This window comes from Bos indicus x Bos taurus, chromosome 18 (genome assembly GCF_003369695.1).
Source record: "Bos indicus x Bos taurus breed Angus x Brahman F1 hybrid chromosome 18, Bos_hybrid_MaternalHap_v2.0, whole genome shotgun sequence".
NCBI lineage: Eukaryota > Metazoa > Chordata > Mammalia > Artiodactyla > Bovidae > Bos > Bos indicus x Bos taurus.
The window spans coordinates 30,854,436-30,873,084 of NC_040093.1; the positions used below are offsets into that span (position 1 = coordinate 30,854,436).

General features: G+C 44.3%; 2 protein-coding genes across 4 annotated transcripts in view; one reads left to right on the forward strand and one right to left on the reverse strand.

Moving 5' to 3' along the window:
- Positions 1 to 597: 597 nt before the first annotated feature.
- TPPP3 (tubulin polymerization promoting protein family member 3) lies at positions 598 to 4,256 on the forward strand. 2 transcript variants are annotated; one of them, XM_027516275.1, is made up of 4 exons: positions 598 to 800; positions 3,116 to 3,309; positions 3,422 to 3,575; positions 3,697 to 4,256. In XM_027516275.1, exons 2-4 carry the CDS (start codon positions 3,122 to 3,124, stop codon positions 3,883 to 3,885), a joined length of 531 nt encoding a protein of 176 aa, XP_027372076.1. In that variant the 5' UTR covers positions 598 to 800; positions 3,116 to 3,121; the 3' UTR covers positions 3,886 to 4,256. The 2 variants fall into 2 exon arrangements, with proteins under 2 accessions (XP_027372076.1, XP_027372077.1); XM_027516276.1 differs by having other exon boundaries at positions 656 to 790.
- Positions 4,257 to 8,261: 4,005 nt separating this feature from the next.
- LRRC36 (leucine rich repeat containing 36) overlaps positions 8,262 to 18,649 on the reverse strand; it is a 45,558-nt gene continuing 35,170 nt past the window's right edge. For both annotated transcript variants that reach the window (XM_027516273.1, XM_027516274.1), the window contains 5 exons: positions 15,698 to 15,863; positions 14,261 to 14,406; positions 13,361 to 13,484; positions 10,760 to 10,874; positions 8,262 to 8,601 (listed from right to left, as the gene is read on the reverse strand). In XM_027516273.1, the coding sequence (XP_027372074.1) occupies positions 8,376 to 8,601; positions 10,760 to 10,874; positions 13,361 to 13,484; positions 14,261 to 14,406; positions 15,698 to 15,863 (777 nt within the window). In that variant the 3' untranslated portion in view covers positions 8,262 to 8,375. The remainder of the gene's footprint in view (positions 8,602 to 10,759; positions 10,875 to 13,360; positions 13,485 to 14,260; positions 14,407 to 15,697; positions 15,864 to 18,649) is intronic.

Genomic DNA, 18,649 nt, shown 5'->3' on the forward strand with positions numbered 1-18,649 from the left:
TGTTAGGAAGGCAGCAGCGGAAGCAGAGACGCCGAGGCTAATACCCGGGTGGGTGGGAATAAATGAGGACACGGACCCAGGAGGTCCAGGAGCTTTTCCCCGGCTGCAAGACTGACGTCGGTGTAGATCCCGGAGCATTCCCGATTCGTTCACTGTCCCCTCCCGCCCCCAGTGATGCGGAGTTGTGACCTGGGATGCTACACGTTCATTGGAGAGCTGTGGTCTTGAGCCGGCTCTAGACCCCATGTCACTAAGGGAAGGGACCGCCTCACTCCTCTGCACGTCTCCCCTTCCCCGCTCCCCACCCCCACCCCCACCCCCCCCCGACCCCGTCCCCCACCAAAACCCTTTTTGGTTGCTGCTCTGGGAAGCTGGATCTCCCCTGAAGGTGGGGACCAGCTTTGAACTTCGGGCGGAGGCCAGGATGGGGTTTTTCCGAGGACCGCCAGAACTACAAAGGTCTGGCTTCCCCGCCACAGAGCTGCCCGGGGAGCAGCGGGATGAGACTGCTGCAGCAGCTCCGCCCCCCGCGGAGCGGGGAGAAGGCGGGGTCGGGTAGGTGGAGCCAGTGTGACCTTGGTCACTCTCGAGCTGAGACAGCCCCGAAGGTGGGGCTCGCCGTCTCTATGGAGACCAAGAAACAAGGGATAATACGGCGGAATCGCCCCGGCTGCAGTCCCGCCCCAGAGCCGGCAGGGAGCAGAGCTGCGGACCCGCCTAAGTCTCCTGCTACCATCGCTTCATTCTTGCGTCCTGTCCATCGAACGCGCACTGTAGGAGCAGCCACGAGGTAGAAAACGGTAGGAAATCCCGGCGCCAGCCACTCTAGTCAGTATCCAGCACGATAAGGGGGTGGGGTGGAAGCGGCGTGGGAGCGGTCCCAACCACGGATGGTCCTGAGCTGAGGACACCAGCTGAGCGGCCCTGCCCTGGGCCCAAGTGTTCCACCCCACCCCCACCCCCACCTGCTTGCTGATTGATGACTCCAGCTGTCCCAGAGGAGCCTGCAGACCCTTGGGACTACAGTCTGTGACTTGGTGCCACCTGATCAGCCTGCTATTACCCTGGGACAAGCATCCCGTGGCACTCAAACTCCCTCAGACTAGCCTTAGTGAACAAAGTGCTGGTCTCCTCCAGGTCCCTGGTGGGAGATTGCAGTGCAGAGACAGGGAAGAGGAGTGTTGTTTGAAAGGGAGCCTGGGCCCACAGAGTAGCTGCAATGTAGGAGCTGTGGGTGCTCTCAGTTCCCAAAGCTGCAACTTAGGGGTGGGTGTGTGTGCTGATCCGGAGAGGGTTTTCAGTGTTAAGGCTAGTGGTAGTGGAAGGGAGCTAGACAGGCAGGGATCCAGGCTGTGGTCACTGGAGGCTCTAGTATAAAAGGGAGAGGTGGAAGATAGTTGCTGAGGACACAATTGAGGGTGTGGTCAGGAGGCTGCCGTGGATGAGATGGGAGTCTCAACACAGGGGTGTCACGGCATAGTACCTGGGAGTCTGGAAACGCAAGTCTGTGGGTGTGTGAAGGGGGTTATAGAGGGTGTGGTCAGGGGCTGCAGGTGTGTGGAGAAAGGGTGAGTTGTGAGGTTCTGGTTAGGGGTCTCAGTAAGGCTGTGGGTGTGTGGATGGGGGACCCAGTTCCAGGGCTTCTGGGGTATGGATAGAGGTGGGCTGCATTGAGGGTGTGGTCAGGAAGGCTTCTGTATCAGGCTGTGTTACATGGAGGGAGTTTCAGTGCAGAACTAAGGGTGTGGTCCGGGAATGCAGTGGGGGCTGTGGGCAAGTGTAGGGAAGACCCTTCAGTGCACGGCTGAGGGTATTATTGGGGGGCCTTGATACAGGCTATTAGTGTATGTGTGGGGGCTGAATGCTGAGGGAGTGGTCCAGGCCCCAGTCCCTGGGCTGTGGGTGTGGTCAGAGGACTGCAATGAGGGCTGTGGGGGACACTTCAGTGCAGGGCTGGTGTGGTCAGGGAAGTCTGAGTACCAGTTAAGGGTGTGGTCAGTGGGAATAAGGCTGAGGGCATGGAGGGCCAGGGCTGAGTGCTCTCAGCTGTGGAGTGTGGACTAGTGTGGTGGTGCTCAGGAGGCATCCACGGAGGGCTGAAGGTGTGAAGGTACAGACATGGGGGAAGTGTGCTTCAGTGCAGAGGGTAGATGTGAAGATAACAGGGCCAGGGCTCATAACTCTACAACCCCCACTCAGGCTGGCCCCCCCACAATCTCCTGCTCTTAAACTCCACAAACGGAGGTTACAGCCCCAGTGGCTGGCAAGGGGCCAAGAAGCCATGGTTGTGCCCCAGGTGCTGGGAGTGCTGGTGTGCCCCACCCGTAAGCCCATTCTCCAGCCCAGCCCAGCCCAGCAGCACTGGGAGCTTCTCCCTAAGCCGCCCTGACACCATCCTGCCCTTAGCAACATTCTCCAAGCAGCACCACCCTCCCTTAGCAACTGTCTCCAGGCTTCACAAACTGTGGCCAGGCCAGCCCCAAGTTCCCCCTTCCCTCATGTTTTTGTTTAACAGAAAATAGTAACAAGGTTGCAGCTGGGCCAGCTGCACCCCTGCCTGGGGCATACACCCCTGCCTGTGCCCTGGCTCCCTTCTCAGCCTGGGCTGAGTCCTCATGACCCTGACAGAGACACCGTCCTCACTAAATACCTGTCCAACCAGCAGCCTGGCCAGGGCCTGACCCAGCTTGGCATGAAGCTCCCAGGGAGGGGGCCTGATCTGCCACCCTCACTTCCACCCAAGCAGGCCTTGTGCCAGGGCCAGACAAAGCCATAGCCCCAGCTGCTGCCCTCACAGTTTTTCTGGACAGTGCCACTCTGTTCCCAGCCTGGTGCAAGGATCATGATTTCATCTTCTGAACTCCACTCTGAGCCAAGGCTGGCATTAAGTGACAGGACCTTTCCTCTCAGTGCTCTTCCTCATGGCTCTGGGGCCCAGTCAGACACTGAAAACTGGCCCCTCTCCTCAGGCAGCTCCATCTCCAGCTCTGAGAGTGTGTGGCAGAATGCCTGAAACTTCAACTTTGCAGGTTTTGAGCTAGAGGCAGTGATATACTGAGCCTTGGCGGAAGGGGGAAGAACTTGGCTGGGAGGTGACCGAGGTGGGTCCCTACAGGGTGGCATGGCAGCGAGCACAGATGTGGCTGGGCTGGAGGAAAGCTTCCGCAAGTTTGCCATCCATGGTGACCCCAAGGCCAGTGGGCACGAGATGAATGGCAAGAACTGGGCCAAGCTGTGCAAGGACTGCAAGGTGGCTGACGGAAAGGCTGTGACAGGGACCGATGTCGACATCGTCTTCTCCAAAGTCAAGTGAGCCCCAGGCATTTCCTGCTTCTGATGTTCCCAGAAGGGGAATTGGGGGGCTGGAACCAGGGAGATTGTGGAGCAGGGGGCAAACTCATGGTGTCCACATACCTGGCAGGGCGAAGTCTGCCCGGGTCATCAACTATGAGGAGTTCAAGAAGGCCCTAGAAGAGCTGGCTCCCAAGCGATTTAAGGGGAAGAGCAAGGAGGAGGCCTTTGATGCCATCTGCCAGCTGGTGGCCGGCAAGGAACCAGCCAACGTAGGCGTTACTGTAAGTGCCCTAATGGTTTTTAATGACCACTAATGGGTAGGAGGGGGGGGTGGGAATCTTGGCTGATGTTGGAAGGGCTGTCTCTAACCAGGTACCCCTGGGGGGATCTCTGTTCAAACAGAAAGCAAAAACGGGGGGTGCTGTGGAACGGCTGACTGACACCAGCAAGTACACGGGCTCCCACAAGGAACGCTTTGATGAGAGTGGCAAGGGCAAAGGTATTGCTGGGCGGCAGGACATCCTGGATGACAGTGGCTACGTGAGTGCCTACAAGAATGCAGGTACCTATGATGCCAAGGTGAAGAAGTGAGGCCTAGGAAGGCCACCCCCCCGCCCACCAGCGCAACTGCCCCTGCCAGAGGCTCGGGCCTGGCCTAAGGGGCACGTGGAGCAAGAGAGCCTGGTCCCTTCCTTGCTGGATCTGCCACCCAGAGCTTCCTGCCCAGCCCTTCAGGGCCAGCCCACCAGGCCTCTGACCCAGACTGCTCTGCGTCCCCTTCCCCCTTTTCTTTCCTCCTCAGCCTCTCTGTCTGAGGAGAGTCTGTGCCTATAGCCTCACCACCCCAACCTAGCCCTGGGCATGGCTAACCCCCTGCCTGCTTGCCTCATATTTAAGCTGCTGCTCTGGCCAAGTGCCTAATTCTTTCCTGGACCTCAATAAAGACACCTTTTGTACCAATATGGACTGTTCAGGTATATGACAACAAGGGTAATGACATTCACATCTTGATGACCTCTCAGTGTCATCAACCCCCTCCATGTCACACTCTACTGATTCTTCCACTGGCAGCCCTGCCCAGAAAAAGACATACACCAGGCCCCTTCCATTAGCACCAAGCCAGGCTGCCTGGGGATGCTGCAGAGGGATATCAAAAGCCTTTTACCTCAGCCCTGACCCAGAGATCTGGCAGCATGGCTGCTTTCCTGCAGTTAGGGCCTCAGTCTTGGCCTCTCTGCTTTCACAGCAGGGGGAGGGATGAGACAGCAAACTCAGCCTGGGCTAAGCGCTGCTGGGGCCCAGTGCCAGGCCTCAGCTCTAAGCTTGCTGACAGGCCTCCACTTCAGGGAGCCACCAAGGCGAGTCACTTTGGGCTGCATCTCAGAAGTTCAGAAAATGCAAGACCAGAAAGAACCTTAGAAAGTAGACAGTTCAACTCCCAGTTTTATAGTGGAGGAAACTCAGGCCCAAAGAGTTAAGGAGCTTCTGCAGCATAGAGGCCAGAAGCATGCCTCTGTCTCCCTGGCCAGGCTGTAACACAGCAAGCCCCAACACTGATTTCCAAAAATGCTGCTGGAGGCCCAGTGATAGAACTTGGCACTCAACATCAGCCTTTGACAGGCAAGCAGGGTGTCCAACAATGAATGGGCCTCTTCTTGCTGATCCCCTCCCATCTGTTCACCACCCCAGGCTGGGTGAGAAGGGGCGTCTTTCTCTGATCCTGAGAAATCCTGGGAGCTTCCAGATCAACCTTTTCTCCCCTCTAGGTTCTCAATGTTAGGACAGAGTTACTCCCTAGTCTAAGGCTTTGGGGCAAACTCTCCTTCCTTCCTGCTGACAAGTGGACTGGATGGAACTTAGGGACTGTCCATTTCTAGCAATTAAAAGCACACATTCACAAATATTTTCTTTCCTGACTCAGATAACAAAGCAAAGCAACACAACTATTTATTTCCTCATCCCTTGAGCTGTTCTGGCATGTTTCTGCCCCAGGTGGCCCCGGAGTCCCTTGAGCCCAAAGTCACTTGGAGCATGGGTTTAGAGAGGTAGGGAAACTTGAAACAGACTCTGGGGATTAAGTGAAAATTAGAGAGCAGAGACCATCACCTGATCACAGCAGAGCCTTGCCTAATGGCTGACAGCTGTGGGATCTCCTGACTCAGCTGACCTTGCATTGCTCAGAGAAGAGTTTCAAAGAGCTCTACCTCTCCCACCAGCAAGTAGTAGAGGAATATTTCCTCCAGCCCTGGGGAATTGGTTTAAATTGCAAGTTTACTTAAATGAGCCTAACAGGAGTGAAATCCAAATCCTGCAAATTGGCCTGGTCCAGGTTATTAAGCTGCAGGTGAGATGACCGTCTAGTACATATGGGAGCAGCATGCTGGCCCCTCCTATGATTGGCAGTGTGGCTTAGGGGAGCCCAGAAAGAGAACTGGCTGAGTCCTGAAACTCACCTTGTAGGAGTAAAGTCCCCTCTTCTTGAAAAGTGGTTATGGAACCTGAAAGAAATCAAGGCCCACCCAAAGCCAGAAAACCTTTAGTCTAATAGACTAAAAAGGTTTCTGGCAGCAACTGACCAAACAATGCCACTTCAGCCCTTTGGTTATCACTTCTCCACTCCCCATAGCTCCTCACGGTGGACAGGTTTGGATACCCTTGCTAGCAAACCCAGTTGGGCAAGGAAGAAAGGTTAGGATCTGTGGGATGAAGCTGTCAGAACCCACTATGTATAGCTGGTAGGAAGTTGAAACCTGTCAGGGGGCCCTGCCTCTCCTTTTGGGCACAGAACTTCCCTGAGGACCTGTTTTCCATGTCAGCCTTGTTTCTGTCTTTCTTCCAACAGTCCCAGGTCCAGGGTGAGGAATTCTTCTCCACTTATTTTCTATTCGATACTTGCTTCAGGGGACTTCCCCTGCTTCATGTTGAGTCCACTTAGCCCCATAGGGCAACAACACTTTGGCCCTTCCCTGATGTCACAAATCTACTGCTGCCCCTGGACCAAGGCCACACAGGGAAAATCAGAACCATAGATGACTTCTGCAGGAATGACCAGCAACCCTAGAGAGGGGCCTGGCCTAGTGCAGTAATGGCCGTTTTCGGTGATAATAGAAAATAGGGTGGAAGGTGACTTAGTCTTAGTCAGGCTCTGCTTCTCCTTAGAGGTACTCTGAATAGGTTCCAGGTTGGCATTATCAGATAGGAGAAGGAAGTGAGCCTGGGTTGTAGAAAGAAGCACATTATCCCTGTCCCCATCTCCCCTAAACCTCACTGGCTGTCAAGTAAGTTGGGCTGTGCACTGGGTTGGGACCATGAAATAGGTCAACACAGGGCTATAAGGCTATTGACTAAGGCTACACTACCTGGGCAAGACTTAGGCTCTTTGGAGGGCTCTCAGTGGAGTCAAGACAGGACCAGCAAAGTAGGGTGGGGGGCTGTCCTTACTGACACTTCCACAGAAAACGAGCTCACTCTTAGCTCCCTCAGAACCATGCCGCACAAAGAAACTTATGGCTCCACTGCACATGCTCCTTTTGGGAACTCACATGAAGTCAAGAGGTCTGTAGATTTTAACCTAGAGATGTGTGATCTTAGTTGTGATTTTCATGTCTCATTATTACAGCATAGCTCTCCTTCCCTGCACAGCACCTGGGTCAGAGAAGCAAATAAGTGTCTAATCTTTCTATCTTCCTCTCTCTCTGACATGACCCTGAAGATGAAGAGAAGTACAATATGATGTTAGGTTGACAGTCCTTCACTCTCTAGAGCTCTCTGGCAACATGAGCTACTTGGGCAACCTTGAAGCAGAAACACAAGAGTCACTTTCATTATCCTTTCCCATTGATGCCTAATCAATCAGGATTAAAGAAAAGATTGATCCTCAGTCTGAAATACCAGGTATTCATGTGTAAAGTGGATGCTCAGCTCAGAGCTAACTTTCAGAGGCTGCACCTCTGGTCTGGACTGAGCCAGCCTTCTCTCTCATCTTTCTAGCTCCTCTCTGATCCAGCCCACTCCACATGGCCAGACATCAATCCACTCTTTCTACAGAGAAAGCTTCTCAAACACAAATCTACTACCCCTCTGCGTTCCCAATCTAAAATCCTTAAGGAGCCATGCAACCTAGACGGTGCGTATCTCTTCTCAGGCCTTCTGTCCCCTGATTGGACTTTATTCCCATTCCATGGCCTTGACTTATGCTATTTCTCTCTGCAGCTCTCCCCACTGCCTCTGCCTTCAATCCTACATTTGCCTGGTGATCTTCCATTCCAATTCTTCAGATTTTGGTTGAAAGATCGTTTCTTTAGGGGACATCTTCCTGACATCATACCTCCCTCCCAAACTAGGAAGGTCCCCTAGTTACATACTTCATGGCACCATGACCTACACTTTCCCTGCCTAGTGATCCCTGGGGGCCCAGACATTTCTACCCTGTACCCTTAGCCTAGGAGGCTCTGCACCCTGCTGTACCTGGTACCATTATACTTATTTTGCATCTTCCACTCAAACAAGTCCTCACTGACACCTTCTCCAGTTCTCCAGAGTAGGAATTACCTACTCTCTCTTTCCAGGGTGTCTCTAGGCTTTTATTTAGGCCTATTTGGTACCAATGGAAGCTTTCAGCTCCATCACACAACTAAACTGTTGGGCTGCTCCAGCAGACCTTGTCACCTTTAACTATGATGGGAGGAAACCCAAAACACATTTGATGAACTGATCAATAGAGATTCTCTGAAATTTCCTCTAACACAAAACATACCTGGCCATGGATATTATTTTCTAACTTCCTACTACACAGTTTCAACTGACACTTGGGAAAAATATCTAGTGTTTTTTTCCTTTTTGACATTTTCAGCCAAGTGTTCCTATGTGATATGATGCCTAGGACTAAGTGCCAACTATTTATGTGGGCAGAAGGAAAGAATGACTTGATGGGAGGAGATAAAAAGAGAAATAAAAAGAAAGACCAATACAGTGTAATTAAGATTTTTTTTCTTAATCTTGTGGGAAAATACCACCATACTAGTGGTAATGACACTGAGAGCCCCCTGGGGCTGAGAGACAAGCTGCAAAGGTGTACAGTGTTAGCTCCATAGACTAGGCTCTGGGACAGAGTCTGAAACAGTCTGTATTAAATACTGACCCATATCATGTGCTACTGGTGAGGAGGAAGACAGCGTGCTTTTCCCAAAGGGTGATGATCTCCCCAAATGATGACTCTTCTCAGGAGGCAGGAGTGCTTTCCCAGAATAACCTTTTTGCTCTTTATTCAGCTGCTGCAGCAGATACTCATTAGTTACCACCAGGGATCTGAGACACGGGGGGAAAGATAGTTGTGAAGTCATAAAAGCAAAGTAGATGTCATTCAGACCTGAAATGTTTGCTAAAGATAAATGTAAAATGAAGTAATACCTTTAACAGTTTCTTTATTACAGTCCTGTTTGATTATGTTCCAGTCCTGTTTGATTATGAATATGACTGTAGCAATAACACAGTTCACATTTTACATAGTGACTGTTCTATTCTTTCCAAAGCACTTTTCATGATGAATAAGTAGAAGCACCAGGAGACTGGCCCCTGACCAGGCCTGCAATTTCTATTCCTATTCCCAGATCTTAATTTCTACTTCTTCTAATCTATACTGCCTCAGCAATTAAACTAATGGTGCTAATAATTGTATTCTTGGACTCTGCATTACCACGTAATGTTAGAAGCTATCAGAGACTTCCCCTCCCTGCCAAAAAAGATGTATGCACAATGCTATTCACTGCAGCACTATTTGTAACAGCAAGATACCATCAGCCTAAATGTCTGTCAGAGAATTAATTATCGTGGAGTCCTATGTATGTATAAAAAGGAGTGAGAACTTACTCTAAACATCACTGTGAAATGATTTCTAAGATAAAATGTTAAAGCAACATTATGCCTCTTTTTATATAATAGAGGGAATACAAATACACACCCATGCCTGCAATGGAAGGCTAGTGGGAGGGAAGGAAAGGATAGAGGAGACAGGTAAGGAAGCTAAATTTGTTTGAATTTATCTGATTTCATAGATCTGACTTTGGGACCATGTAAGTTTAACATAACTGTACTCAGGATTAAATCAAAATAATAAAAATATTCCCTATAAATCAAAAACAAAATGAAACAAACTGAACCTATATATTGAAGTGATGGTTTAACAACACAGAGAAGAATTAATTCAAGTTACTCTAAAATATAGCCATTAATACATCACTAAAGAGATAAACCTTAATGTTCTCAAAGTGTAGTCCCCAGGCCAGAAGCAACAGCATCACCTGAAAACTTACTAGAAATGCAAATTCTCAGTTCCCAGCCCAGATCTGCAGAATCAGAAACTCTGGGGGTAAGACCCAGAGTTCAACAAGTTTTCAGGTGATTCTGTACACACCCAAGTGTGATAAACATGAATTTATGCTATTCAGTATACTCTTGTATGGGCTACCCTTATACTATACCCTTATAGTATAGGGGTATGTATGGTGTGTATACCTATACCCCTATGTAGTGGTGGGTCAAATGGTAAAGAATCTGCTTGCAATGTGGAAGACCCAGGTTCAATCTGTGGGTAGGTTGGGAATATCCCCTGGAGAAGAGAATAGCTCCCCACTCCAGTATTCTTGCCTGGAGAATTCCATGGACAGAGGAGCCTGATGGGCTACAGTCCACGAGGTCGAAACGAGTCGGACATGACCGAGCCACTAACACACACACACACACATTTTTGTATATGTTTGCAATAATTAGAAAAAAAGTTTTTAAAAAAGTCAGCCAGAATGGATCTGGGTCGAATGCTCCTTATATTAAGCTGTTCCAAGAAAAATTAGGAAGTGAAGTTAGGGACTGAAGGCTTGGGGAATAGAGTTCTTCTATTTAAGCTTCACTGATGGTCCTAGCAAAGGTGTTTGGCAAATCAAAATTTCAAGGGCTTGTCTAAATATACCAATAGTCTTGAGGCCTCTTCTGATTTGTCTAGCCTATAGCCTGGGGAAACTGTTCTTTGAAGAGCCTCATGTTATTGAATTCCTCTGAAAAGAACACATACATTGGATTCTTTCCCTATCACTCTGAGTGTGCTTGACCTCTCTTCTATGACCAAAAGTAGGTAGACATTTTTCAGAAGAGCAAGGTGGCTGATTTTAGGGGTACATTGTGACTGAGGAAAGTTAGCTGACCCAAACAAGGGTCCTGTTGGATCCAGTGAGAAACTACTTATTATTGAGGTGCTGTAACCCACCAGTGCCAGCAAAGATATTTAGTCCCTGGTGTGTTCTGGAAAGCAGTATTTTGACCCCTGAGCTAACTGGCCTGGATATAGGTTGTTTACATACAGAACATAATTAATTTGAAAAGTATATAGATATTAACTTGCCAAGTAAAACAAAGGAGATAAAGGAAAGTAAATATCTGCTTCCAGAAGCCAGCTAGATGGATCCAATCCTACCTCTGACTTTCATGGAGAAGAGTCACGGTCTCCTCTAGCTTTTTCAGCTGGGCAAGCTCCTGGTTCAGGCAAGACACCTGCATGTTCAGCTGTTGGTTTTTGCGCAGAAGATCATCTACAAAGGTTACAGTATATGGGGGTGAGAGGATTCCAAGTGGCTAGTGTTTGAGAAGAGCTTGAGTGAATGGGTGGGCATCTTGAAGAATTGGAGGCCCCACTGCACCCACCTCCACACTCCATTCACCATTCCTTCTCTTGAAGACAGCAGATATAGTGACAAGAATATACAGTTTAGCAGAAGACATATCTGAGTTAAAATTCAACCACTTGATCTTGCACATGTTAGTTCATTTTTGTGAATTTCACAATCCTGTCCCACAGCACTGTTATGAGGAGTCAGTGAGACACCTGCAGTCATAGGCATAGGCAGTCAACAAATATTAGGTCTCCCTGTATTCTGCATTTTAATTCATGCATGTATGTCCCTCACTCTGTATGGAATATGTGAAAACACCTAGAACTGTGTTGGGTGCAAGATAATAGCTCAATGAGCACTTACAGAAACTGAATTTGTGGCCAAAGCATTCATATTTAGCTTTCCAAATATGGTACCAAGGCTTGAAATAATAAAGTAGTAAAAGCACAAGAATTCTGGATCTTAAGCAAGTCAGTCTTCTAGAACAGTACTTAAACTTTAATATGCTTACAAATCGCCTGGGGAATCTTACTAAAAAACAGATTCTGATTCAGTAGGTCTGCTGCTAAGTCACTTCAGTCATGTCTGACTCTGTGCAACCCCATAGACGGCAGCCCACCAGGCTCCCCCATCCCTGGGATTCTCTAGGCAAGAATACTGGAGTGCGTTGCCATTTCCTTCTCCAATGCATGAAAGTAAAAAGTCAAAGTGAAGTCGCTCAGTCGTGTTCAACTCTTAGCAACCCCATGAACTGCAGCCTACCAGGCTCCTCGGTCCATGGGATTTTCCAGGCAAGAGTACTGGAGTGGGGTGCCATTGCCTTCTCCATCAGTAGGTCTGAGGTGAGGCCAAGTATTCTATATATGTAACAAATCCCCAGGTGATGCTAATGTTGCTGATCTCTGGTTCACACTTTGAGTAGCAAGGTTCTGGAAGGTAGAAATCAGGGCTGCAACAGCCGTATTTATCACCAGTAATCCAAAGAGAGTACTGGGCCTCATAGCTGGTTGAAAATAAGTATCTAGTGAATAAACACCTATTTATTTTCAGTATAGGTAAGTGGAAACTGATGTCTTGATTATTCAGGCTTATAAATATTAGATAGACGAGATTCAACTCTGGAAATTCAATGCTGATTTCCAAATCAAATTTCTCATACAAATATCCAAATACCCATAAGGTTTGTTTCAGTGTGCTGAACTAGAAGTTTAAAGTCAAGGGTAGACTTTTACCTATCTAAACTATACTAAGAATAAAGTAGAACAAATCACAAATTCAATAGGATTATTACTTTTCACTTGTCATAATGAAGAAAAATATTCAATACCCAGTGTTGGCAAGGGTGAAATGAAAAGGCATTCAAATATATATTTGCTGCTGATGTGCGTATAAACTGAAACTACCTTTTTAGGAATGATTTGGTAATGTGTAACAAAAACCTCAAAAATGTCCACATCCTTGGATCCACTAATTCTACTTCAAGGAATGTCTCCTAGGAAAACTGGTCAAAAATGTATACAACAATTTATACACACAGATATTAATAGCTGAATTATTTATCACAGCATAAATATTAGGTCTCTCAGCTCCATCAGAGAGAAGATGATCTTAGAGAAGCATTTTCACTCTAGGGTCTTCTACTTCAAGTCTTTGAATGTTTGGAAATTCTTTGAATTATTTATAATATAAATAATGACAGCTTTATTTATAATAACTAACATTAAAAACAACTATATAGAGGACTAAATAGATAAATATGGTATAGTCATGTGATATTAGAGGAAATGCCTATGCTATTAAATTAATAACATTAGATTGTAGAAATCAGATTGCTGAGGGTCAATAGTAGGGGAACCTAAATGCACCAGGGTTGAACTTTTTAGAGAAGAGTTCTGTATTTTGATTGGATGGAATTAAGTGAGTATACATTTTGAGAAACTCATCAAACTTAGAATGTGTGCATTTTTTTGTATGTAAATTCGTTTTGAAAAATCAAAACACAAATTTCAGTTCTGAATTTAAAATATATGTATAGGGATATAGGTGAAAGAAAATATACCCAAAACACTAATGGTAGTTATTTCTGGGTAGTGTGATTTTATTTTCCTTATATTTTTCAAACTTTCTGTAAGGAACATGATCTTCTGCTATAATCAGAAAAAAAAAACCAAGTATCATTCTCAAAAAATAATGTCAATAATAATATTTGTAAATGCTTTACACTGATAAAAGAGTAAACTCTCTTACTCTGGTAACTCAAGTCACCTGCATTACAACTCTGAGGCAAAATGATTGTTTCCATTTAGGAAGCCATGTGAGCTCTGGATGATGAAGCTTATTAAATGGGTCATCTATAAACAAAATGTTGTCTTGAAATGCACCATACATTGCTTTCCTGAACTTACCGTAAGTGTGGGATGGGTGCCCACTGACAATCGAAGTGGTAGCACCTTCCTCCAAACGCTGGACTTTTTCTGACAAAATGAGGTTTTCCTCCAGCACTCTGACTAGTTTTTGCTTCAAACCTTCCTTTAGATTAGAAAACAAAATACAAACACATTAAGAATCTGAAATTCTGGAAAGTGTTTTTAGAAGATTGAAAGAATCTTTGCTCTTTTTAGTGATAAACTGAATGGAGGTCAGCCTCTCTCTTTCTCACTAGAATTTTAATTCATTGGTAAACATAGCGCAAGTGCAGCAAAGAAACTTACTACATGCATTTTACCACATGTGAAATATCCGCTACTATTACGAAACAAGTGGTTGTTTTGACAAGTGGCCAGCATTATGAATCACCTATTTAAAGTTTCTAGAAAATAAACTTGATGTCTGAAAATCCTCTAATGTTAAGAAAAGGTTAGGGGGGGAGTCTAAGAAAATGAATCCCTTCTTTCCCTCCCAGCACCAGAACCCTAACGCTCTAGGAGTGGTCCCTGGTTTAGGGCTCTCATCAGAACGGAGGAAAGACAATTCCAGAGACATTCAACTTCCCTCATCTGAATCAAATCATAACCCTCAAGAACACAATCCTAAATGTTTTTACTCTAGGGCTTTTTTTTTTTCTTTTCCATTTCAAGCCTTTCCTTAGAATTTTTGGATTAGGGAGTCAACCCTGAAGAACCTCCAAGCTGTCCCTGCAAGTTTTGTGTTCCTAATTTGCACAGACTGACTTTCCTATATTTCAGTTCATAAGCATCTAGGTATTCAGGTGATGATGATCTTTATGGCACAGAGCTGTTCTAGCCTTGCTGCCTTGTCCTTTTCTAGTAAAGGAAGAGTAGGAAAAGAAGATGAGAGCAGCATACCATGTCATTAGGAACCAGCTGCCCTGTCTCCTTCAGTTCCATCTCCCTCCTGTGGAAGGCTTTTGATGTATCTTCCGGATGTGAGCGACACCACTGCTGAGAAGGAGCAGGGACTACCAAGGTCAGAAGCAGATCTCGGGCAGGACCTGCCAAAAATTCAGGTTGGGCACACGGGCCAGTCTTAAAAGCTAAAGCAGAGAATTCCTAGTCAATAACTACCAGCTCTGTTGGATAAATAGGGTAATCTAATGTCTCCTTTTTACAAGAATTTAGTAAGTAACTGTAAGAGATGTTTCATGATGGAGATAAAAAAAAGCTATATCCCACATCTATGGAGAAACAACAGCAGACTCTCATGAGTGCATGCTCCGTGCTATTCTCTAATCACTGATGAATGGCTCCTGGGGATAATTTCCTACAAAACAAGAGCAAAGGATCAATGTGGGAAGGAAAGTAACTGAGATAAGACTTTTTCTTCTGTATGTTGCTTTAGATATTAAAAAACAACAAAAAAAAGCTAAGCCTAAACAACTTTAAAGGCATATCTGACTCTTTTATGACCCCATGGACAGCCCGCAAGGCTCTTCTGTCCATGGAGTTCTCCAGGCAAGAATACTGGAGTGGGTTACCATGTCTTTCTCCAGAGGATCCTCCTGACTCAGGGATCAAACCTGGGTCTCCTGCATTGCAAGAGGATTCTTTACTTCCTGAGCCAACAGGGAAGCCCTTAAAGTTCCTAGTTTTTACTTAAACTCTTACCACTACTATTAAACAACAAATAGACACATGGGGACAATATTTGCAAAACTGTTTTTCCCCAAGTTCCTAAAAGCAAAGTCCTGAAAAAGAGTCCAGGTCATTTAGTCATTAGAGTTTTACAAATTATAACATTTCCATAGTCATCTCAGACCTCTGATGATCAAACTCAGTTTCTATTGTATTTATTATTGGCATTCTCCCCAAGGATCATAAAATTCTTTTGTAATCATTAACATGACCATGCTTTATTTTATATATAATCACTTAAAGACTACCAAAAAAAAAAAGTTACAGGAAAACAAGACAACTGGTACAGGAGGGAAGAGTGCTTGTGAAAACAGAGAACGGAATTCCCTGGCGGTAGAGCAGTTAGGACTTGGTATTTTCACTGCCGTGGCACTGATTGACCAGGTTCAATCCCTGGTCAGGGAAGTAAGAGCCTGCATAGAGCTGGCAAGCTGCACAGTGCAACCAAAAAAAGGAAAAACAGGGAAGATGATTATAAAAAAAATGCAGATTTGTCTATCACTGTGTGGCTGACAAATTTTGGTAAGTGCTCATGAGAACAATTTCCCCTGCAAGTAAAGGGGGCTGAGTGGCTTTTATCAGAATGTAGAGCAGAAACAGCAGAAGCAAGGCTGAGCCCTTCTCTGGGAACTGAGAATGAATTCACTTTACCGAGAAACTTCTTGTTCAGGAGGAGGGAGCCGGAGCCATTCCAGTGCTTATCCACAAGCTCTAGGAGCTGTCTGAGGACAGTGGCCACATGGGAGGTTCTGGCAGAGACTGGGGGACTGTGGTTTCCTGGCAAACCATGCAAACTGCCCAGGTCACTAGAGAGAGGCTCAAGAAAAAAAAACAAACACCCAACCATTTGTCATTCTTACACAATAAGAGAAGTAAAAACCCAGACATTTAAAGGGTTAACATTAAGCAAAAGAGAAAGCTGACTTCATCTTTCAGTTCGGATTTAATAGAATATTACTTATGTCTAAGACAAATACAATAATATATACAAGGATAATTTCAAAGCAAACAGTATCTTCTATCATAATTTTCTATAGAGATTTTCAGAAGAGTACAAAAAATGTTTTAACACCCATGTCTATGGCTTAACATTATGTTATGAATATGGAAAGATTAAACTGCAGAACATTTTTTAAGGTATTATATTATCATAAAATAACATGGGGAGTAATTTAATAAAAGTTATAACTCATAAGCTTATATTTAGTATATTAACATATAATAAACATAACTGTCCTATAACATTTTAAGTGTTATGTTAAATGCTATTGTTGGACCCAGTACTAAAGATACTTTTTATTCAGTAAAAATCTTATGTATATAGATGCCTAGGTAGAGCTCTCTCTCCAGTGAAACTTCCAATTGTTTTTAATTCATTCAGATATGATGTATATGTCTATATATTTAGTCATGTCTGAATGAATTAAAAGACAATTGGGGACTTCCCTGGTGGTCCAGTGGTTAAGAATCCACCTGCCAATGCAGGAGACACAGGTTCAATCACTGGTCCAGGAAGATCCCACATGCCACAGGGCAACTAAGCCCACACACCACAACTACTGAGCCAGCGTGCCCTAGAGCCTGTGCTCTGCAACAAGAGAAGCCACTGCAATGAGAAGCCCAAACACTACAACTAGAGAAAGTTCATGAGCAGTACCAAAGACACAGAGCAGCCAGTAAATAAATTAAAATTTTCAAAAATTAAAAAAAAATTGTGAATTTTACTGGACAGATCAATCTTGTCGGTGAGTTCTCAAGGGACTTCAAGAAAGCTGTTACATATTAAAAACAGCCAAATTATTTCTCAATCTTTGACTCTTTTGATATTAAAAATATATAAATGATTAATTAGCTAATGCTGTCATATCTGACAACCATGAAACAGAACACCAGACAGTGATATTTATGACTTGAGTCACTCATGTGGCCTATGATTAATAAGGAAAAGCATTATAAATGGGATAAACATTTATTAAACAGATCTGTATTGAACACTGATCATGTGCATTGAGAGTTGTATATAAGGTCTGTGAACATATGAACTAAAAGATGAAGTCCTTAAGAAACTAATCTGATTAGGAAGGAAAGTCATAGAAAGACTGGTTACACTACTCTTGTGGAAAATGGATATTGAAATGTCCATTTCAAAATCCAATCAAAATATCATTGGTTTTTCATGTATTGGTAATACTGTGTGTACATCATGAAGCAACTTAGAAACACACATATGCCTTATGTATTTTCTTTCACTTTTCATAATGTGAGAGTGGGGGATAATTTTTTTATGAACTTTGGAATAATTCTGTTACTTTTAATTTTCAGCAAATTATGCCTTATGATTTTTTTAAATTTAATTTTTATAATTTGTGATTCTAAAGTCAGTTGGTTAAAAATAAATTTTCTAATCAAGAATTCATATTTAATTTTGTGTTTTTTTATATGGGATTATTTTTTAAACAACTTTTAAATGCTCTTCTGATTTATACCTTTCTAGAAACTAAACAGTGTATTTCTTTTATAGTTATATTCAAGCAGCTCTTTTATAACTTTTCATATAAACAAATACAGTATCTAACAGGAAAAAAGAAATGGGAACTTTTAAGACAGTCCAGAAGAGTGCATTGAGATTTTAATTACTGTTTTAACAATATAACATGAAATAGAGGTGAGAAAATTTCCTAGAACATATCTTATTAATATAGCACCTAAATATCCTAAATGTTGCTATGGCTTTACCCTAAATACATTAACACTAGTGCTCTTTTCTAGAACAATAGGCATCAGTGACTGAAGATGGAAAACAAAAAAGGACCAAAAAGTCAAAAAAAGTATTACAAGACTGCCCCCTTTGGTACACAAAAATTATAACCAATTCCAAAGTTTTGAAAACTGAATAGAAAGTATTTAAAAGCTAAAAAAAGCCAACCAACCAACCAACAACAAAATCCCTTTATAAGCCCATGTCGATGTGCAAAAAGATTTCCAGCAAGTGAAACAAAAGTGACTAGAAATAGTTGTTTTTGACCAAATAACCTGCTTTCTCACAAGGCAGTAAGTCATTAAATGACAAATGATTCGTATGACTAAGACTATGGGTTCAAGGGAAGGGAATGTCCTGAGAGCTATAGTTCCTTTAACTAATGAGAAGAAGGTTTCATGATGGAATTAAAACCTGGAGAAAAATTAATATTCAGATAGATGAGAGGAGAGAAGATGGCATTCTCCATGGAGGGATGTATACAAAGGCAGTGACAAAACTTAGTTAATGAGTAAGAACAACACTAACTATCGTACTACAATTTTATAAAATGAATTAAATAATATGTGTGGGAATGTTTTTTGATTTGTTGTTTATTCTCTGAGCCAACTTTCAGCTAAAAATCCTTTGGATTATTTAATTCATCATCTTAATCTAATTCATTCTGGGGAAAAACTAGAATAATTTTAGTTTCTGGACAGGAAAGCAATGCTTTCAGAAGAAAGGTCCCTAGCAAGTTAGTCATTTGTAGCCAAAGCAAATGTGTAAACATGGTAAGATTATAAACAACAATGAAACAGAGATCATTCTTCAACCAACCCTGAGCCCCTGGCAACTTGTGTATT